Source organism: Lactuca sativa, chromosome 4 (genome assembly GCF_002870075.4).
Source record: "Lactuca sativa cultivar Salinas chromosome 4, Lsat_Salinas_v11, whole genome shotgun sequence".
NCBI classification, from domain to species: domain Eukaryota; kingdom Viridiplantae; phylum Streptophyta; class Magnoliopsida; order Asterales; family Asteraceae; genus Lactuca; species Lactuca sativa.
This window is the reverse complement of record NC_056626.2, coordinates 373426884-373450228: the sequence shown is the minus strand read 5'-3', so window position 1 is coordinate 373450228 and position 23345 is coordinate 373426884. Positions and strand designations below refer to the sequence as shown.

Below are 23345 nucleotides of genomic sequence, written 5' to 3'. Positions count from 1 at the left end.
TTATTTAAGCTCTTTTTTAGCTTATTACTGGTTTCAAACCGATATAAAATAAAACGGGTATTTGATAGAAATAACTTATACCGATGCCATACCGGTAATTAATCAAAATCCATTAGTGAAACACCCTAACTTATCAACTTATAAACAATAAACTATAAATTAAAAAATATTTATGATTTTTCATAAACTTTAACCATACACCCTCTAATGGTAAAATATGTATAGATAAATTTAATGGTAAAATATTTTAAAAATATTTAATGATAAAATATGTACACCGTAACAATAAAATCTATATTGTAATGAGAAGTGCTATGTGACATGATACAATCCAAAATGATGAGAGAGATAGTGGTCTGGTTGCGATCTCACTAGGCCGAGTAGAGCAAAAAATGCCGATAACATTAATTATATGATTTTTAATAAAATAAACTTTAATAGTCATACCAGTATAAAAACTATAGTTTGCTGCATGTATAGGTATTTTTTATTTTTTATTTTTTATTTTTTATTATTTATTTATTTTTACATTTAAAAAAAAAAGGATCCGTGACCACACCCAGAAGGGCGTGCTATATTTTCAAGTAAAGCTGTTTGTTGAACTTAGCGGTTGGTCGATTCTCACTCTTCAACCACCTTTTCGGTCTCTCTCTCCCTCTCTAAAACTCTTCTGTTGCAGAGCACACCAAAATGAAGTAATCAATCAACATGGACCCACATATGTCGCTCTCTTTTACTTTCCTTTTCTTCTTCTTCCCCCTCTCCCAATTTAAATTCATCTTCTCTCCGCATATCTCGCCAGATGCTAAAATCACTGTTTCAGGAATTGGATGACAGTGTCAATCATCAGGGTTTTGTTTTTTGTTTTTTAGGGTTTCTCTCTCAATTCTTCCCCAATTTCTCCGCCCTATTTCCCCTAAATGTATCAATTCCTTTGATGGATTTCGTGTGAATTGCAATGGGTTGCATCGGTTCCAAAAATGTGGTTAGGTCTTTCAGCTCTCCGTTACACGATTCACATTCTTCCACACATTTTTTGGGTTCTTCGTCTTCGAAGAATCACGATCATGATCATAATCGCGGTCATCCAATTGAGCCATCGACGAAGATCAACAAGGGAACACGTAGACGATACGATGATAAGATCAGTAAGAACAAGGACAATCACGTTGTTATTAATGATCCATTATCCGAAACTTCAAATTCCGATTCGATTAATTTCAATTTTGGAAGGTTAACTGAAGCAGAACACATCGCCGGCGCCGCTGGATGGCCCTCTTGGCTTAGTGCCGTCGCCGGTGAAGCCATTCACGGTTGGCTCCCCTTAAAATCCGATAGCTTCCAAAGATTCGAAAAGGTACACGATACTACAATTCAGTCTTCATAATCCCAATATTTCTTCCATTAATATATTCTATGTTACAGAGGTATAAAGATTCACTTGAACAATATCTTGAAATCAAACCATGACTTCATTACACTACTTAAATCCTTGTATCTTCTTCTTCAAATATGATTATGTAAACCAAATTTGTATCCATTCATATTCAGATTGGACAAGGTACATATAGTTGTGTCTACAGAGCACGTCACATCGAGAGTGGCAAAATGGTTGCATTGAAGAAGGTGCGTTTTGACATTTTACTTCCAGAGAGTATCAAGTTCATGGCTCGAGAGATCACAATCCTCCGCAAGCTCGACCACCCTAACATCATAAAACTCCAAGGGATAATCACTTCCCGCTTATCACGTAACATATACTTCGTTTTCGAATACATGGAACACGATCTTTCTGGTCTTCTATCATGTCCTGACATCAAGTTCAGTGATTCCCAGGTTTTGTAACACGTAATTCCATTCCACTTTCCAATTCCAATTCCATTGATACATTCCGATTCCGATCCACAAACCATATGATGTTATTTTTGGTGCGCAGATTAAATGCTATATGAGACAACTATTGAACGGAATCGAGCATTGCCACTCACGTGGAGTACTACATCGAGATATAAAAACCGCGAATATTTTGGTGAATAATGAAGGGATTTTGAAGATTGCGGATTTTGGTCTTGCAAATTTTTATTGTCAAAGGAGTACACAATCGATGACTAGTCATGTTGTGACTTTGTGGTATCGGCCTCCCGAACTTCTTTTAGGGTGCACAAAATATGGGACTTGTGTTGATCTTTGGAGCATCGGGTGTGTTTTTGCTGAACTTTTTCTTCGCAAACCGATCCTCAAGGCGCGAACTGAGGTCGAATACAAAATCTATAATCTAATACTTTCTGACAAAAGAATTGCAGTTTTTATCCTATTGACATCAGTTTTTGTATGTAACCGAAAAAAATTACTGTTTTTGTCTATTAAAATCAGTCTGTAGTCCCCAGTCCCTGTATATAGATGGGGTTAGGGGGCACGGTACAGAAACTGTATGTAATTTATTCTGATCCACTGAAAAATTATAGTTTTTGTCTTATTAACATCCGTCGGCATGGATGTATTTACCTTTTTTTTTTTAATAGGGAATTCCCTTTTATATATAGTTTTTGTTTCTTTCATTTAAATATTGGGGATTCATTTCTGTTACATGTTTTTTTTTTTTTTTTTTTTTTTTTTTTTTTTTTTTTTTTTTTTTTAAGGTGGAACAATTGCACAAAATATTCAAGTTGTGTGGGACTCCTCCTGATGGGTATTGGAACAAGTCGAAGCTTCCATTCGCAACAATGTTTAAACCTCATCGTAATTACGAAAGTACCCTTCGGGAAAGATGTAAAGAAGTCCCGAAAACTGCGATTGACCTTATCGAGACTTTACTCTCCGTAGAGCCTCACAAACGGGGGACAGCTAAATCTGCCCTAGAATCCGAGGTATGTTTCACTTTCGCAGCTTACGGAATCAATTCATTGACTTAAAATCACGACTTGAAGAAGTTTCTCGTTTTTTTGATCTTAAATTAAAACAGTATTTCAAAACGAAACCCTTTGCGTGTGATCTCACAAGCTTGCCGAAGTATCCCCCGAATAAAGAAATCGATGCAAAAGTCCGTAAGGAAGCATGTAGGTAAGTAGGTTTCACTCCTCAGCTGTTTTCGATGGCAATTTGGTAAAATAACGTTGATGAATTGAAAACTGTCAGAAAGAAGCCAGGTGGCATGCTTAGGGCATCTGGAGCAGCTTCGAGAAATCCAAGAATGGTGCGAACAAGTAGCCAAGAGCAAACTAGTTTCCGTAAAGTGGGTCCTACAAAGGTGAATCCAGATAGAAACAATGGCATCAATGGTGGATTCCGTGACACGGTGTCGGAGTATTCACAAAATACAGAAAGGTCCGGTGAATCTGACATCATCCCGACACAACCCACACCTTCAAACGGTGGTTTTGTGTGGGCAACACGGCGGCAGAAGCAGAATCAGAAACAGAAACATCCGGCGACTGGCGGCACCACCCAACGTGGAGGCGCAATGGCGGTGTGTGTGATATATTCTTCTTCAGCCGATGGTGAATGTAGGAGCAGCAGGGGTTTTAGAAATCGTAGGGTCTGCAGTGGTTCTTTTGATATATCTCACAATTTACCAAATGTAAGTGAAAGTTGTGTTTTTAACTTTTTAACTTTTAACTTTTATGATTTAATAATGATTTATTCCTATTTTTATTTTGTAACAGGCTTCGGTTCCCACGAACGAATCTGATAATGATTGACCAGGTTCAAGAAAGTCAAACGTTCATATTTTGATGGAGGTAAATACCAGAATACAAAATGAAACTAAAAACAATAGTTTATAAAATGAAAATGATCCTGTATTTACAAAACCAATAACAATCGATACATCAATATGTACAACAACTTACATAACAATGAACCCGTATCGTTAACCATTCAAAATTGACATTGAAGAAACAATGCAAAGTTTTTACTTTTTGTTACTTCTCTAACTCGGTTTAAGCAAAAATTCACCTTTTTTTTTTACTGGGATTGCAGCTGTGTACTTACATTGGGCAGGAACATTTTACCAAGAAAAGAAGGAAGAATGATTTCAAGAGGAATTGGAATTGTGATCATCTGCGACTAATGTGGGTATTTGACCTTGATTGACAAAGTCAATCTTGTTTAATCTCAAACAGCAAAGAATTTTCTCGGGTAATTCTTCTGGTTTTTGAGCCTGTATGTTTTTTTTTAACAAGAAAAAATATTAGGGAGGGAAAAAGTTGTAATAGTTTGAAAGTACATCAACAATTCATGATTAGATTTAGATTACCTGAATTGTTAAGCCGAGATTCATAATCCCGTGTTTTAGACGTTCACGAAATGCATCCAATCCTTTTCTTGCTATGTAACTAAATCGATGAATATCAAGGTCAATTTCAAAGTAATTTGATCCCTTAAAGAAGTTGTGTTGAGGGCGTGAGAGAACGGGTTTTTCATTGTAAGAGTGCAAAAGTTTCCTCTCAGTACTACTTGAGACAAGGTCATCCGGGTTCACCACACCCACCATGATCTTCAACCGATCTCTGAAAGGCACTGTTGTTTCTTTTGTGAAACCCCGAATCTTTTCCATTTCATCATCCACTAAACTCTTTAAACGTATGTATCCAGCAATTATTATCTCAAACTTAAACTTAAAATATATTTTATATTTAAAAATTTAAATTTAAATTACCTTAATGCTGTCCTGAAGCTGAGGAGGGATATCTTTCTCGTAGGTTTCAGAAAGCTTGAAATACAAAACAAGATTCAACCCCTCACCATCACTGTCACTATGGAACATCTGAGCAGGATAACTAGGCAACTACATATGTAACAACATATTATTAACATAATATGTAAATTTCGAGTAAACTTAAAAAAAAAAAGAGAAGGGAAACCTGAATATTGACAATTAGGAGGGGGGGCAAATTGCCATCGCCTTGTAAGGAAGGAAGCTCGAGGTGTTTGGCGATGTGGTTGATTTTTTTCGGGGATACAAAAAGATCGACACCAAATGGAATGTAAGGGCTATAACTTGGAGCAACTTTTTTCGATTTATCTCTGTGTTCCATTTATATTTAGGTTAAAATAATAAAATGTGATGAAATAAAAGAATTAAATCATTAATTAAAAAGTTTGAAAAATTACACACTTGAAATAATTTTCGCCTCTGAGAGTAAAATTTGAGGGGTCAATAGCCGACCAACATCCTGCAAGCGGTTTTTCATCTGTACAACACGGAATCAAGAATCCGGCTCGGGGACGATAAAAGAACTTCTCTGTAGCACCTGGATTTTATCGAAACAACCCATAAAGTTGAAGGGCTAAATGTGAAAATAAATGAAGGAAAGTACAAAGTGTTGTAGACAGAGACATACGGTGGGTTTGGTCGTCTCCATCGGTGGCTCGTTTTACAGCAAGTTTAATAACGGTGGGTTTTGTGGTATGATTTTGTGAGATGGAATTATAAGTGTTGGTGATTTGATCGTGGAAACTAGCAGAAGGGAACAAGTGGGGTCCACTACCAGACATCATCAAGAGATGGGATTGGGTTTTATCATCTTTATCACAACCATTATAGCTGCTATAACTACGTCCGAATTTGTTTGTAGGGCTTGAGTCACCATGATTCCCTACTGAGTAGTATGATGAGTATGCATCTTCTAAATCTGTCGAGCACTTATCTCCCTTCAATGTCTTCTTTGTCATAATCTCATCGTCTACTTGGAAATAATCTTCATCCCCTTCCCCTTCCCCGTTTGGTTCATCATCATCACCATCATCGTCTTAGTTTAAACAATCAAACAAACTGGGAATCAGTATGACATTTGTGAAATCTAACTCAATTATTATTGACTTTTTGAACCATCTTTTTTGGCTTTTGTTGCCATAAACACTATCTTTTTCTTATTTTATGGCCTTTTATTGTCAAGAAAACCATCTTTTTCGGCTTTTGTCACAAAAAAGATCCAGCGTGTTTGGCAAAAGCAGCTAGAAATGGGTAGCAGGTAGCGTGTGACAGGTAGCTGGTAGCGGAAAGCTGTAGCTTTTATTTGTTATATGAGTGTTTGACAAAAATAGCTTGAAAACTTTTGAAATATATAAAATCACATAAAAGAACAATCGATTAAAAATAAATAAATATATAAATATATATTTTTAAGGGTAATTATGGAAATTGATTTTAAAAGTTCAGCAACGTTTTGTTAAACTCTACATGAAGTAGCTTTTAGATTTGGAGCATTTTGTTTAAACTAAAAGCTAAACGTTCGTAATGCCATACGGAGTTTTTTGTTTAAACTAGAACGTTTTGTCAAAAGCTAAAAGCTAGAAGCTCCCAAACGCTTCCAAAAGCTTCATGCCAAACACGCCCCACATTTTTAATTTTTCAATGCCAAAAGACCATCTTTTCGACTTTTAAAAGCCAAAAACACAATCTTTCTAACCTTTTAATACCAAAAGATCATTTTCTGGCACTTTATTACCAACACACCATATTTTCAGCTTTTTATTGTCAAGAAAACCATTTTTTCCACTTTTTGTTGCCAAAAATACTATCTTTTCGACTTTTTTATTGCCAAAAAGACAATCTTTTGGCTTTAGACAAATATTGCCAAAGAACGACGGTCTTTTTGTTGCCTTTACGTTTTCATGATATGTCCAAAATTGCTCATTCTTGCAAATTGAGGGGACTATTTCAATCCCTTTATGTGAAAATGGATCAATTTGTGTTACATATATCGCTAACTAATAAATTCATGGGTAAGACACTGGCATCTCATCTTAGATGAGATGCAGTGTTCAAGTCTTGGGGGTTACAATTAGGAGTTGGCCAACAGAGGGTATACGATTTACATCGTCTAAAGCGCAAGCCCTCTCCCTCTATCCTTGCATAATAATTAGGGAACCCATTTACTTAGGTTGTAAGTTATCCATGACATAATCATTTCTAAAGTTTTATTTAAAACCAAATCATTATCACAAAAAAATGTAAAAATATTGACTGATCAACCCAACCTTTTTGACCTTTAATTTATTTTTTCCATTTTTCTAAGAACAAATAGAATGGTTGAATAAATTATTTATATAAAGTGAAGTAATTACCTCCATGCACGCTAGCAAAATCATCCTCCGATACCGCACCATCACCATCACCATCAATGCTGCTAATCGTATCAAAAAATGGGTCGTCTGCTGTAAAAAAAAGCTTTAATAAAAAAACTAGAAATAAAAACATAGTTTCATTAATTTATTTATTATAACATCCCACTTTCACTTGTTATTACGAAATAGTACAATCCGTAGTATAACGCCTTAATAAAAACTAAAAGTAGAACGCTTTAATTAAAAAAAAAATTAAAGTGGTATGTTAATGTTATAATACATAAATAAATAAAAATACATTACTATTTCTTGCACAAGTTAAAAGGAAAAGAAGATTGTACCCTTACCATTAACATTGGTGTGTGATTCGGTGTGACTAGGTATAGAAGTACGAAAGGAAGACACTGAGTCCCGAGAAACGGACATTCTATCAACATTATCAGTATCAGCATCACCATCGGTGGGAACGAGAATGGAATCAGTGTCTCCCTTCTTCTTTGTTTTGTCGTGCTTACGTGTCTTTCTACTTCGATGACGCCGTGATCTCCTTGGTTTAATTGTTTTCACGGGGCTCGAAGCACAACTACCCATTTTTTTTTATGTATTTATAAAACAACTGCAATCCTTTGATCCCTCAAAAGCATCAAGAAACGTCTCCGGGTCCCCCAAAAGTTGATCCCAAAACTGATACGAGTTAAAAACTGATAGTTGGTATAATATTAACATTGACATATGTAGGAGGTAGGCCCCACTTGTTACACAGACTCAGTGGCGGATCCATGACGGAAATTAAATGGGGTCCATTTAATTACAAAAAAAAAATGAAAGTATAAACTTCTAAGATTTTGGATTTTTTCGGCATAAGTGGGTACCAAGGATGGGAGGTTTTAGTAAAAGAGAAATTTTTTAAAGATATTTTTAGTAATATATGCGTGGGACCCACTTCCAAGTACATAGTATATAACTAGACACGACGCAAGATTGTTGGCTTTACCACACTTTTGGTGTGCATTGGACTGTGATTAAGAACGAGATTGATGTCCATAGAACATGCCAATTATTTTGGTACAAAAATAAAGTGGGATCTATTTAGCCTTAGATCTTTTATATGGTGCAAAAGACATTAATGTCCTCATTCATATTATTGAAAATATCCCCTACAAAATTTATCGAGTCTTGAGTAATTAAAGGGGCCATAGAGGAAACTTTTTTAGTACATTATGAAAAATATGGTGGTTTTGAAATATCAATTTCTACAACAGTGGTATTACTTTATGTAAACTCCATTGGATATAAAAAAACATACCTTAACTTAACAAGCTGCAAAAATATTCCAACAAAGCCGATATCAGGATTCCTAACACAAGAATTCTGCGATAAACATCAATGACATGGTTCAAATTTCCAATTCTGAAAGAACTTTTTGACATAAATGAACCTCTTCAATGGAAATATTCAAATAACTCAAATGTATGATAAGACGAAAGCGTGATGAGTAAAATGGTCCCTAACAAATGATTATTCTTTTAAAAAAATACCAAAGCTATAGTTTGCAAGAATGGATGATTTTCAACGCGTTGTGAGAGTATAAATGCAAAAATAATCATTCTCCTTGACATTTTTTGCCCGAAATCTTTCATTTATATAAAATACATTGTTCTTTTGTGTTTTTTTATCGTTGTTCATGTTTTTATTGGCATAATATATAATGACAAAACTCAAAAAAATGAGAAAGAAATAATTATTGCAATTCACGAGAATTAATTGCCAACCTCATGAAACCCAAAATACATAAAATAGAATTCAAGACACAGATATCTCATACGTATAGACATACAAATAAATATTACCAAAAGTACAATAATTTATGTCAATGCAATAGATATAATAATTTGAAAATTTGGAATCATGCAAAATTCACCAAAAAGGGAACAAAAAGAAGAAATAAATACCCTTTCAAATGAATCTTCCCATAAAAAAATGGCTAAATGTATCAAATCAAAAAGAAGCATGAAAACAAAAAAATTGGGGAAGATAATGCATATAATTTGGATTTGAAAACTTCTTTTCATTACATAATGAGATATATCTAACAATACAGACAATAAATTATACTCGTAGAGAGAGAATTGGGAAAATAATGCATCTAACAATACAAACAATGAATTATACGTATAGAGAGAGAAAGAAGAGAGAGAGAGAGAGAGAGACCTGTAATTAATGAAACTATCAAGAGGCTAATGAATTTACAATCTCCTCTTTCTCTCTCTCACTCTCTCGCTCGATCACTCTGACGAATTGAAGGAAGCCACCATGGGAGGAGAGGGGAGGGGGAAAGCAGAAGGTGGGTGGGGTCCGACTGTTGTCGGATCCGGGTTCAACAATCACAACCAAATCGATCTATTGATTCTCGTTGTTTCTCAAACCAATGCCAAGTTTCAGAAATTTTGAATTTATAAAGATAATCTCCGAGAAGCATTGTGCGTATGTGTCTCAGAGAGTCTTTCGATTTCAAACCCCTGTTTTTTCCTAAGATTACGATGGGATTGGGAGGAAGAAGAACACCCTCGCCTTCCATTTTCTTCGCTTCCCACATTTTCACACAATTGTGCTTCATTTTGTGCACATTCGTTGCTTATGAGTCCAAAACAGGCTGACATTATATTATTGGAATGGAGGGAAATATTTATTACATTATTTCAAGGTGAATTCTAATACTAAATAGTAATATATTATTATTTTTTATTTCAAATTTTTGTAAATTATAATTTGTGTTACATATAATAACAACAATGATAGTGTCATTAGTAATTTATTTTTTTGATTAAAAACGATTTGTCAAGTATACGTTTAAAATCGAGTGTGAGTAAGTTTCTATCGACTTTATTGGTTTTTTCGCTTAAATTTTGTATTTTATCCGTATGATTTGTTATAGATAAATTACACTTTGGATTCATCCATTAAAAAACAAATAAATTAAAATCAATCACACCCACATTTGATACTCATGCTGTGTTGCATCAATCAAAGACACGATTGTTATAGGATATTGTCAAATGGGTAACATATTACCTTGAAAATATGAGAAAATAAATTATTGCCATAACGTTTCAATTCACGAAAATTGTATAATGCAAGCATTTTCACGACTCTTATAGCTTTTGGAGTAAGTTTGTATTTAAAAACAAAATCATAAAATAAATTGAAGATGCTCCGAAACTATAATTATGCATGGTAATACTTGTTGAATGAACACCTTTCTAGAAGTGTTGTATTAAACGCTGCTGCATCAACATAGTATTTTCCTTGTATGCTCCGATCACCAAAAGATTCATAATCTTCCCGACAGATGAGCATGACGAGCAAAAAGTATTGAATATGGAATTATGGATGTCTTGTTTCGTTTGTTTCCCACATTAGAGAATCACCAAAAGTATAAAAAATTATATAATTAAAGGCCTAAACATAATGTCTGTTTCGGCTAAACATAATATCTATCCTAAACATAAAAAATTATATAATTAAAGGCCTAAACATAATATCTATCCTCTAAATGAAGATGTGTTTATATATAAATACAGGAGAAGATCTTGTCAAAATGAGAGTAAGAGTTGAAGAGGTCACATCTGATTGTTTATTCTAATTTTTGCTTCTAAAAGTTAACATTTGGACGTTTCTTCCTGACCTACCCTAAACATAAAATATTCAATTTGCATACGTATATAGTACGCTTTTTTTTCATGGTGTGCTCCTATCCTAAGCATACAAGTTCAACCTATTCAAGGAAAAATAGGTCAACTTGTGTTAGATTTTATTGCTAATTATGGATCAAATGCATAACATCACAAAATTTAGCCTAACATGTAATTAGGTAAAACGATTTAGAAATCACACACCAAAGGATCTCAAGTGCTACGACCTCCCAAATTGTTCAGTTAAAAAATGAGTCATTTTTAATACTACTAGTTTTGAATCATGTATGATATATTAATTGTTAATTAATATTCTAATAAATTATTCGGATGAGACTTGAACCTTCTAATATTTTGGAGAGGGCATCTCATTGTACTACTAGGCCAAAGATATGTTGTTGGAACTTATTCAAAATTGAAGTGGGTGGGTTATTAATTTTAATGGCATAATTTAATTGGGTTTATGATAATAATAGTAATATTATTATAAAAGGGTTTGGTTTTTGATGTTTAAATGGTAACAAATGGCAATTACAAGTCAAAGGCCACTCTTATTCCTCCAAGTGGTATTGAATCAGCATAATATGGTGAAATGGCAACCAAAAAGAAAGAAATCCACGCTTATCCAATACTTGGAATAATATAGACATGTCTATTTACTCCTAAACACCTAAAGATCTTTGCTTTATGGGGTGCACGATTGTGTTGATGTAGTGATATGCATATCTAAAGATGTGTCTTAGGGTACCTATATAGATAAATAAAGAGTTGAAGAGGTCACATCCTATTGTTTATTCTAATTTTTGTGTCTAAAAGGTAAAGTTTGGACGTTTCCTACTGACTTATTCTAAGAGCAAAATATTCATATTGACTCATGCATGACTAGCATTGTTTATCATAGAGATGCCTCTCAATTATTGAGGGAAAATCAAACCGCATTACAATTTATAATTTGTGCTGATATGTATATGAGTATCGCAGATGGGAATATACTCTTAGATTGATGAATAATCTAAGAGTGTTTTCAAAGTCAGGGGGCAATACGAAGTTTGTGTAGCAACCAATGCTGACATCTGCATCACTTTAAATAATACAAATTGGCATATAAAATTTAAAAAGAAAACTGTCAAAAGAATAGAAGTAATATATGTTATATAGCATATGACTGATTAGATTGTCTCAAGAGAATTTTGTGAACTTTGAGTGAAAACATTTATCATCTCAAATTAATGTGGTCAATTAGCGGCTAGACACACCGTTTTTAGTTACATGGTTTTATTGAGTTTTGTGTTTTATACAATTATTCGTCTTCATTCAATAATGTACTCCCTTAATTATTTTGAACCGTCAAAGCTTTATTAAAGTTTGACTCTAAATTTAGTACTACTTATTTTAGTTTTGTGTTTTGTAGTATATTAATTTTATATATTAATGCTCTTTTGAAGAATTATTTTTCGTAATAAACATATAATATATGCTAAGAAATAACAACTAAGATGAGAGAGTTTTATACAACATTTCAGAATAATAGTAAATTAGTTAATTTTTTAAAACAAAAACTTATAGGATTGACAATATTTAAGTTGGTGTTTGTTTTTCAATATGTAAATGTCAGGGCCGGCCCAAGGACATGGCGAACTGGGCCATTGCCCAGGGCATCAACAACTGATCATGGATTTCATGAGGCATCATATTTTTATCATCTCTTACAAGTATTATCTTAATTGGGCGAAGAATTTGATCCACAAATAGTCCAACCGGTAAGGGAATAAAGTGCACGCCTCTTTGAAGAAGTCGAGGAGACTATTAGAACTACGAGGTGGCCTTTGAGGTTTGTCTGATTCAATAATTATCTAGTTTATAAAATGCAAACTATATTTTGATTATTACTTAGTTTCTAATTTCTTATACACCGAGAGGACTAGGTTTTTTTTAGCATTCTTCTTGTATCTTCGATATCTTTCATACTGAAGGGGCATGGGCGATCTGGAAAGGAATGAGGAATGAGTATTGTGGACTAAGGCACAAGGTTTGTAGAACTGAAGACGAGATTCAAGCATTTAGGTTTCTATTATAATTTTAAGCATATAGTTTCTCAGTTACTTGTCTCTCTATTAGAAATTTAGAATTGAACCTAAGTATATCACCTCCTGAACTCTTGTGTATGTTTCCACGATATTGTTTTAAAACTTCTTTCATGTAATTTCATCTTTAAATGATAAATTAGAATCGTTTTTAGACTTCTAAATTAGGGTCAATGTATTTTCTTACTAATTTCATATAGGATTGATTATTTTTTGTTATGTTAGTAGTTTAGTATTTATTTTTGTGAGATCAGTTTATTTGGTTTTGAATTTTTAGTGCTTAATTTGAAACTGATAAATTGAAGGTGCTTATTAAAAGTATAAAAGAATGGCTTCATAGTTTTGATGCAAAGTTCATTGCATTTAGCTTCAATTCAATAATTATTACATGACTTCATAGTTTTTTGGCTGTTTATATTTGTGTTATTAATGAGTTGCTTTTTTGTTTAAATTATATTTTTTATGAGTCATTGCCAGTCTAAAGTTGAAGCTGAATTATAGGTATCTAAGACATCACTCATGTTGTTGGAAGTTTCAGGCAAAGTTCATTGAATTTAGGTGTTCACCCCTATAGTACATTCCTTTTTCGGAACTGATGTGCAATTTTGTTGCTGCTAGGATGCTAATGTCTGTAACGCTTTAAAAATTCCAACCAATTTAAACTTTTCAAAAACAACCCAATTTCATTAAGTTATTACAAAAAGGTTTTCAATAAAACATAAAAAATATAAACATGAGGAGCAGTATGATCACACCTTTGCCTTGCCACGGTCTCCTGAAGTACCTGAAACGTTAAACCATAACTGTAAGCCAGAAAGCTTAGTGAGATACCCCCAAAATACCAACCACATATACCATACACATAACATGTCATATCATAACAAAACAGAACAGCCATGCACTTCGGGTCTACTGTGTGACTGGTTCGCCGCACCGGGCCTACAGTCCACCTGGTCCACCCTCCGAGTCTAGCCATATACATCAAGTCTATAGTGTGATTGGTCCGCCCGCACCGGGCCTTCAATCCACCTGGTCCACTCTCTGAGTCTACAGTATGACTGGTCCGCCCGCACCAGGCCTTCAGTCGGCCTGGTCCACTCCTCGAGGCTCGGCACGTCTGGTCCGCCCTCTTGGGGCCTACAGTCTATCCGGATCGCTCGCTGGGCCTTCGGGATAACCGGTCCACCCTGGGTATGTTGGCGTACAACACAAAGCAGGACTCGCCTCAACCCAACCCTAGTCCAACAACCATGTGCACATAAACATAAAATCATATATCAATTCACAACTAATCAAACCGATCTTAGCAGATCACATACATAGCACATCCCTACCAGGATTCCAACCTAACCGGGTCTCTAACATACACCATCCTAACTACCAGGATGCAAACATAACAAAGTAATAACATAACAAACAACTACCCGAATTTCCATCCGATAAAGGGCCGACCTTGGTGCCTTAGACCTTGTTGATATAGTGAGGATAACTCACCTCGCAACTGCTGACTGAAAAGATAAGATCACGCTGCTCCAACCTCCGACACGACTCCACCACTGATCAATACCAAAAGTCTGAACTCAATCAATATCAATAATTACCAAAATACCCCTGGAAGTCAACTGGCCAACTCTTGGTCACAGTTAAAGTCCTCAGTCAAAGTCAACCTTCCTGACTCGTCGAGTCCCTCTACTCAGAAACTCCCAATCCACGACTCAACTCGCCGAGTCCAACCAACTCTGAGTCACTTCCTGCTGAACTCACCGAGTCGTCCCTCGACTCACCGATTCACCGCTCAACCAAAAAGGTTAGGACCTTACGAACAGACTCGCCGAGTCCAAGGCAATCTTCAACAGACTCGCCGAGCTGTTCTTCTAACTCGCCGAGTCCATGCAAATATTCATACAACTCGTCGAGTGCATCCATGTGACTCGCCGAGTCCAGACGTGACATCTTCATCCAGACGATTTCAGGCCATTCCAATGCTTCCAATAGATAGATATGGGCTCCTAGGGACAGATTCACACGTAAAGTTTCCAACTTTACGTGTATGTAAGGCTCAACAAGCTCCAACAAGCTAAAAATGAAGGTTTAAGGCAAGGACACTCTCAATCACGCCCCAAGGCTATCACTTTCTGATCACATGGCTCCAAACCAACCTAGATCTGAAGTTGCAACCTTAGATCTAGTCTCTATACCTGAAATAGATCCCAACCATGCTAAAGAACCCCAAATCATACACCATGGATGAAATAACATGGAAATAGCTTAAGGTAAGATCCTATTACCTTAGAGATGAGTCTAAACTGATGTAGACTTCAGATCCACAAGCTCTTTTGATGCTATCCTCAACTTCCTCCAATTTTCTCGTCACCAATTCCTTCTTCAAAGCTTCAATCTTCTCAACAATGGAGTCACACACGAGATGAGGGTTTTTGGATCTCAAATGGGTAGCAAAGAGGCTAAGGGTGGCTATAATGTGCTTTATATAGGGCACAAACCCCAGATTAGGGTTTTCTCCTTTCAGCACCAACTCGCCGAGTCCAGCCGCCGACTCGTTGAGTTGGTCACTTAACACTTGACCAGAACCGCAACTCGACTCGCCGAGTCTATCCATCGACTCGCTGAGTCGACCTTCCTTATTTACACTAAGAACCCTGAACTTGCACCTCTGAACTCGGGGTGTTACAATTCTCCCCCACTTAAATTAGGCTTCGTTCTCGAAGCCTGCAACAACACATCCCAGATGATACTCCCACAATACAGCTCCTGGTCTCAACCGACCCAGGTTCCTCCAAACACTGCTATTAAACCCCTATAAAGTCCAACTCTTTCTCACAGGGTCACGACAACTGCTTCAAGCCGTCCACCGAATTCTTTCCATGACAACAACACTTATCAACCAATGATCACCCGATGATACTTCCATCGTTCTAAATCACATAATCACTTGACTCCTACAAACTAGATATCACCCTGAACCACCGGGTCCTGACCCGGTACCAACTGCTATCCATTTCCTCGGTTGCCACAACTCTATCGAATTTACTACTGGGACTTATCCCGCTTCCTTTCGGAATCCAACTCTTTTCTTTCCATGCTGATAGGATGACACATCCTTCAGCTCCTGAGCAACTCCCATGAGCTCTCCTCTGCAATCACATACACGTGCTGAACCTGCTCTAACATCCTCGGGCTGGAAAAACCCGACACACTGACGATACCTCAAAACATCCCCAAGATGAATTACCGCTACATGCATAACCTCCTGATCACAACCATACTAGAAATCCAAGGCTCCATCCTTGCATCCCTTTCGAACTCCCCTGGTTCTATACCACCGGAAATTCATCCGCAACCTCAACAGACACCCAGTCCGGATGTACTTCCATACCACTGGTACAATCATAGTGCTCAACAACCATAATTAAAATACTCTCAATCATCCCTTCTCACTACAACTTTCACTTCCATGAATCAACACTCCCTCCCAGAGTTACATACCTTTCCCTTTCCTTATCCAAGGAAATCTGCTTGCCAACCTTTCCACTTCAGACAAGTGCCACAGTGCTCACACCCCACTCTAAATTATCCCTTGTAGAGTAACCGCTACTCCATGCATCACACATGCTCTGAATCTGCTCGCAAGGACTCTCGGGTCCATGCACTGCCTTCCACTAACATAATCAATACCCGGGACCAGACCCACTGCTTGCTACTGCATAGCAGCATTCTCAAATCACTTTCCGCATACAGATCTATCAACACTTACAGAGTCTTCAGCATGACTGGACCGCCTTACCAGGCCTTCATCCAATCTGGACCACTCTTAGAACCTTCAGCATGTCTGGACCGCCCTCCAGGGCCTTCAGTCTGTCTGGACTGTTTTCCGAGCCTTTGGCCTGACTGGTACGCCCACCGGCCTTCAGTCTCCCCGGACCGCTCAAACTATCATTCCGAACTATTCCTCCTGGGAATCTCTCCCACACATATTGTTCTAGCCCTCTAGGGTTTCCGAACTATAAATCTATTCCATATACTCAGATCCCGGTCTAATCCTAGGCCTCACAACAACCAATCACCCTTTCCGAAATCCTTGGGCTGTACTCCGCCCCATCGGTCTGGCACTTACTCATACCAGCCCACACTCTTGGCTGACTGAAACACTGCTGGATCCCAAACAGCTAATCAAACTCTAACGCTTATCGACCCTCTTGAGAATTTTCCAATTCTCCCCCACTTAGAGCACTGACTTCCAACCACCGGTGACCCAACTGGCATCACTTAACCAACCCTCCTCAATATTGGATTAGTGTCTAAGTCCATAACTATTTTGGTATGTACTTGACCCGATGGTGCATGGTCCTTTTGGGTTGCCTTCACCAAAGCAACTTGATAGGATGAATTATGGAGAGAAATGATTAAATATGATTTATTAATATATTATGAGAATAATATATTAAAGGAGAAATCATATTGTTTAATTAATATTAGTCAAGAATTAATAAGAATTAAGTTTGTGGCTAAAAGAGATTAATTAAACTTAAGGGACTGGAATTGTAATTACCAATATCAATATTAATCAATATCAATATCAATCAAAAGAGATTAATTAAACTCAATCAATATCAATAATTACCAAAATACCCCTGGAAGTCAACTGGCCAACTCTTGGTCAAAATCAAAGTCCTCAGTCAAAGTCAACCTTTCTGACTGATTCTACTTGCTGAGTCAATCGGCTGACTCGTCGAGTCCCTATATGTGACAGCCCAAAGTTTATTCCGTTACATTACCCCGTTACCGTTAACGGAATATTCCACTGTATAAAGGTTCCGTTAATAAGAGGTCGTTAAATAAATAAATGTTTTATTTGTTTATGTTTTTATGTCGTTATAGTCGTAATAAGTTAAATGAAAACACTTAAATTACATTTCCAAAGTAATTTAGAAAAAGTTAGTTTTTATTATTACGACCACTAAATCGGGTGCGACCAAAAGCCCCGTATAACGATAGTATCGGGTAGAATCCCACTGAGCCCCAACTCCAACCCCTATATAAGGGTGAGTGGAGTCCATTGAAGACTTTTTACACTCTCCCCTCTCTCTCTCTCTCTACAACTTAAATTCGAGCCAAAAATCGTCCGTTTCGAGCCCCAAACGAGTAGGTAAACTATCCTAACTCGTTGTATAACTTATCTAGTGTACAAATTCGAGTTTAAAACATAAGATAGGGACATAATCATGAGTTTACGGCCCAAGAACACTCTTGGGCCGTGAACACCAATTAATGGGGTTTTTAAGCCCCAAAACCCCTCCAAATTGTCCCTAAGGCTTAGATATGACTTGTAGGCTTATGGAATCCTGTTTAGAACACCTTGAAGTAGCATTTGGAAGACTAAACAAGAGTTTACTGCCCAAGAACATGCTTGGGCCGTAAAATCCTCATCATGGGGAGTAAACTCATTTTTGTGTGTTAAAAATGCCCTTAAACACACCAATGGCCTTAGATTAAATTCTAGAATTGACCAACAACAAGCTAGGGACCTTAAATGCAATTAAAACAACTCCATAAGGAGTTTACGGCCGTAAACCCTTCATGGAAGGGTACCTGGGCCGTAAACTCCCACAAAGGGGTTATTTGGTGCCCTAAACTCCCCATTTGACTTGGAAAAATGCTTAGGAATTTACCCACTACCACTTAAGCCCTTAAAACACCAAGAGAAAGAGGGTATAGGAGCTTACGGCCGTAAGCTCCCTTGCTTATGGCCGTAAACTCCTCAAAGAGGCCATTTCATGCTTTAAACTCATTCACACTTTATGGTTTTGGACTTAGAATAATTCCATGAGCAAGTAGAAGCCTTAAAACACCCTAGAACCCATCACCATGAGTTTACGGCCGTAAACTCATGGTGAGTAGTCCCTGGGCCATAAACATGGTGTTAGGGGTTTACTCTTGTAGAGTAAACTCCATTCCTTAGCCATACACACCTTTAGACGCTACCCGGGACACCCAAACACTTATCCAAAGTGTTTTCCGCTCCTGTGAGCGCGTATATTTGTTTAATTAGTATTAAATATACTAATTGTATGTGAACATATGTTATCATATGTTAAATAGGTCATTGTGTGTGTTCAAGTCCTTGCGTGACACTGAACGCCCAAACGGCACCTTCGTCGGACCTACTTACACTAGGTGAGTTCATACCCCTGAATGAACCTTTTAAATGTTTTTACATGTTTTATAGGGGGGAATACAAGTTAAACATGCCATTTATCATATCAATCACATGTGATTGATAACCTGCATGCTCAAGATTTTACCACACAATACACTGTTTTACCGAGTAGGACACTATAATGGTTTTCAAAAAGGTATTTCGTTTGTTTCAAGACTCTTATTTATACTGCTTGATTTAAAACTCACTTTAAACTGGTTTATAAAGGTTTTACAAGATTTTAATCAAAGTTCTCTTTCACAACGTATACTTTTACTTGTTTGTTACTGCTGCTTCGCTTTTACTTATTTAAAACTCCTACTTGATAACGCATTTCCTTCGTGATACGCTTATACCGGATTTTTGTCTCTATATCGCTTATACTTGTAGCCTCTTATACTTGATAGACGCTCTTACTTCACTTATCGTCGTCTCCACTTCGTGATACACTTACACTTGGTACACTTATACTTCACGATTCGATTATCCCACTCTGTACGCTTATACTTCACGACTCGGATGTTCCACTGTATGCTTATACTTCACGACTCGGATGTCCCACTGTACGCTTATACTTCACGACTCGGATGTTCCACTGTACGCTTATACTTCATGACTCGGATATTTCACTGTACACTTATACTTCACAAGTCGGTTATTCCACACTATACACTTGTACTTCACGATATGATTCCACTTGATACACACTCAAGCGTAGTTAGATGTATGTCTGTGCTTGTATAGATGCATATAAATAATGATTGAAGGACTTAAGAAGGCTTGTCCGCCCTATTTCCTTTTCTTCGTTGAGATGTGGTCTGGTGGGATCGGATGTCCATCCGAAGGTCGTTTGATTCATTAGTTATATATTATGTACACAAGCATAGACATACGGGTTTTCTTCAGTCAATTCAGTTAAGAGTCTCTACCTCTAGGTCGGCACTTACATTAGAAACCCACTACCCACTGTTTGGAAGTCATTACCCACTATTTGGGATGCATCTTCGGGACACGGCCTTCTCCGTCGTCTAGTTGGTAACCAGAGTCTCCTGTAGGGAGATCGGACATTGTGTGTATAGATCTATACATGATTGACACCCCCGCACCCTGACTGCTAGCTACAATCCACGACTCACCAAGCCAAGGGGTGACAAATGTCACATTATATAGACGCTTGTAGGGCGTCTGGTACTCTAGTGTCGGTTAGTATGGTTACGAGTATCCCGGGTTACCTTATAATTCATGGCCTTAAGGTAACAGTATTCACCGGCAATCTACACTGTATGCTGGTAACTCATTTTCAGAGTCACACTGTTTTGACCTTGCAAGATGTATCTTTCATTTGATACCGTCTGCGGTCTGTATTCTCTGTTTTGACCTTGCAAGATGTATCTTTCATTTGATACTGTCTGCGGTCTGTATTCTCTGTTTTGACCTTGCAAGATGTATCTTTCATTTGATACTGTCTGCGGCCTGTAATCACTGTTTTAGACCTTACCAGTTGTACCTTTCATTTGGTACCTCCTGGGGTCTGTGTCTTCTTTTGTTAGACTAAACCAGGCATGTCGTTCGTTCGATACCCTCCTGGGGTCTATGATTCCTTGCCTTAGTCAGCAGTCCTCACTGCTGAGGCGTATGTTATTCCTTGATGTCGTTGTTTTCTTTAATAATCAAATTCAATATCTTGATAATGATAGCAATTTAGGGAAAACTACTTTTTATCACATAACACTGACCAGTCTTGGTAGAATGCTGCTTTATTTAAAGAAAATATAGGATTTTCTGGAAAGAACTCTAATACACTGAAATCTTTTAAACTACTTCATTATAAGGTTATTTGAATAAAATGTCACTAAATACTTATGAACTCACCAGCATTGTAAAAATGTTGATACTCGCTTTTCAAATAACTTGTATTCTCAGGTTAGCATTAGACAGGTACATCCCCGGAGCAGTTGATGAAGATAGCTTAGTGCCTCGCTGTACTTACATATATCTGTCTGTATTTCTTGTATTACCTTGGTGTTTTGTAATGAAACCATGTAAAACTATTACTATTAATGCAATATTTTGTTGTACTTTGATTACTATAATGCATGTGTTGTGATACTTGACATGACGTCATCCACCCCAGAACGTTTCCGCCGTTCCGGTTTTGGGGTGTGACACTATACTCAGAAACTCCCAATCCACGACTCAACTCGCCGAGTCACCCCAAGACTCACCGAGTCCAACCAACTCTGAGTCACTTCCTGCTGAACTCACCGAGTCGTCCCTCGACTCACCGATTCACCGCTCAATCAAAAAGGTTAGGACCTTACGACCAAACTCGCCGAGTCCAAGGCAATCTTCAACAGACTCACCGAGTTGTTCTTCCAACTCGCCGAGTCCATGCACATATTCATACAACTCGTCGAGTGCACCCATGTGACTCGCCGAGTCCAGATGTGACATCTTCATCCAGACGATTTCAGGCCATTCTAATGCTTCCAATACATAGATATGGGCTCCTAGGGCCAGATTCACACATAAAGTTTCCAACTTTACGTGCATGCAAGGCTCAACAAGCTCTAACAAGCTAAAAATGAAGGTTTAAGGCAAGGACACTCTCAATCACACCCCAAAGCTATCACTTTCTGATCACATGGCTCCAAACCAACCTAGATCTGAAGTTGCAACCTCAGATCTAGTCTCTATACCCGAAATACATCCCAACCATACTAAAGAACCCCAAATCATACACCATGGATGAAATAAAAAGGAAATAGCTTAAGGTAAGATCCTCTTACCTTAGAGATGAGTCTAAAGTGATGCAGACTTCAGATCCACAAGCTCTCTTGATGCTATCCTCAACTTCCTCCAATTTTCTCTTCACCAATTCCTTCTTCAAAGCTTCAATCTTCTCAACAATGGAGTCACACACGAGATGAGGCTTTCTGGATCTCAAATGGGTAGCAAAGAAGCTAAGGGTGGCTATAATGTGCTTTATATAGGGCACAAACCCCAGATTAGGGTTTTCTCCTTTCGGCACCAACTCGTCGAGTCCAGCCGCCGACTCGCCGAGTTGGTCACTTAACACTTGACAAGAACCGCGACTCGACTCGCCGAGTCGACCTTCCCTATTTACACTAAGAACCCTGAACTTGCACCTCTGAACTCGGGGTGTTACAATGTCACTGTTGAGTTTGCCGTTGATACCTAATTTTTTGAGTTTTCCTATGTTTCAGTTGGTTCTAAATGGTTCTGCCCTTACTTGGATGTTTGTATTTTATTTGGTTGGTGTTGTTTTTGCTTCTTTTCATTTTAGTTGCTTCAAAATTTGTATAGACCAGTTACCACCCAGTCTCTTTTTTCTTGTTTCATATAAATTTAGATTATTGTGATGTTTGTGGGTTTGATATAGGGCATTATTAAGTCTTTTCGCCCAGGGCATGAAAAACCTATAGACCGGCCCTGGTAAATGTATACAGTTTCTCTCCAGGTATGTAGAAGAAAATGTAGACCAACAATTTGTAGTTTACATAAAAAAAATTGTTTATATTTTAAAGTATGTTGACTTGAATTTATTCTTTATTATCTAAAAAGCACAAATCGAAACAAAGGAAAAAAAATAAACAAAAAATCAAATCAAAGAAAACAAGAAAATAAATAAAAACCGAAACAAACGAAAAACCAAATCGAAGAACAACAAATAAAAAACTAACATATAAATAACGAAATCGAAAAATAAACATGAATAAAAACAAACAAAAACCGAAAGAAAATAAAAAAGTGAAATTTCAAAGTTAAATGTTAAAAACATCTTCCAACTTCCGAAGTTATTTTATATGGTGCTGCTATAGCTACTCTTTCATACCTATTTGTACATCTAACATTAGTCAAATCAATTAGGCTACCATCATATTAACTTTTAGTCAAATATATATATATATATATATATATATATATATATATATATATATATATATATAATTTTGCGTATTGTACCCCATTATTATTTATTGCACCTTCATTGATTCGGTTTTTTGTCATCTTGTTGTTCTTTTTGTCTTTATTATTATTATTATTATTATTATTTTAACGCCCGAGTCGTCAGGTATAAACCTTTAACCATTATTTCAATTAATCAAGGACTAGACCAGAGTACGATGGGCGTACGTAACACAAGGTACGCACAACGTACTCATTTGCATGCGCGCATCGGGGATGGCCCCTATGAACATTGGGCGTACCCATGTGTACGCAGAGCATACTCAAGCAAGAGGAAACCCTAATTTTTAGGGTGTG

General features: G+C 37.0%; 2 protein-coding genes across 3 annotated transcripts; one reads left to right on the top strand and one right to left on the bottom strand.

Moving 5' to 3' along the window:
• Positions 1-498: 498 nt before the first annotated feature.
• Positions 499-4281, top strand: LOC111893883 (cyclin-dependent kinase C-2 C). Its single transcript, XM_023889972.3, has 8 exons — positions 499-1357; positions 1552-1836; positions 1937-2254; positions 2640-2867; positions 2963-3060; positions 3136-3577; positions 3663-3737; positions 3979-4281. The coding sequence occupies exons 1-7, from the start codon at positions 959-961 to the stop codon at positions 3696-3698; spliced, it is 1806 nt and encodes a 601-aa protein (XP_023745740.1). The 5' UTR covers positions 499-958; the 3' UTR covers positions 3699-3737; positions 3979-4281.
• On the bottom strand, positions 3758-9633 carry LOC111893737 (uncharacterized). Of its 2 annotated transcripts, none has more exons than XM_023889812.3 (10): positions 9280-9633; positions 8375-8439; positions 7416-7752; positions 7069-7158; positions 5343-5750; positions 5117-5252; positions 4863-5025; positions 4658-4786; positions 4256-4573; positions 3758-4159 (listed from the first exon to the last, which is right to left on the bottom strand). In XM_023889812.3, the coding sequence occupies exons 3-10, from the start codon at positions 7657-7659 to the stop codon at positions 4034-4036; spliced, it is 1614 nt and encodes a 537-aa protein (XP_023745580.3). In that variant the 5' UTR covers positions 7660-7752; positions 8375-8439; positions 9280-9633; the 3' UTR covers positions 3758-4033. The 2 variants fall into 2 exon arrangements, with proteins under 2 accessions (XP_023745580.3, XP_052626615.1); XM_052770655.1 differs by having other exon boundaries at positions 7069-7155; positions 9280-9632.
• Positions 9634-23345: the final 13712 nt, after the last annotated feature.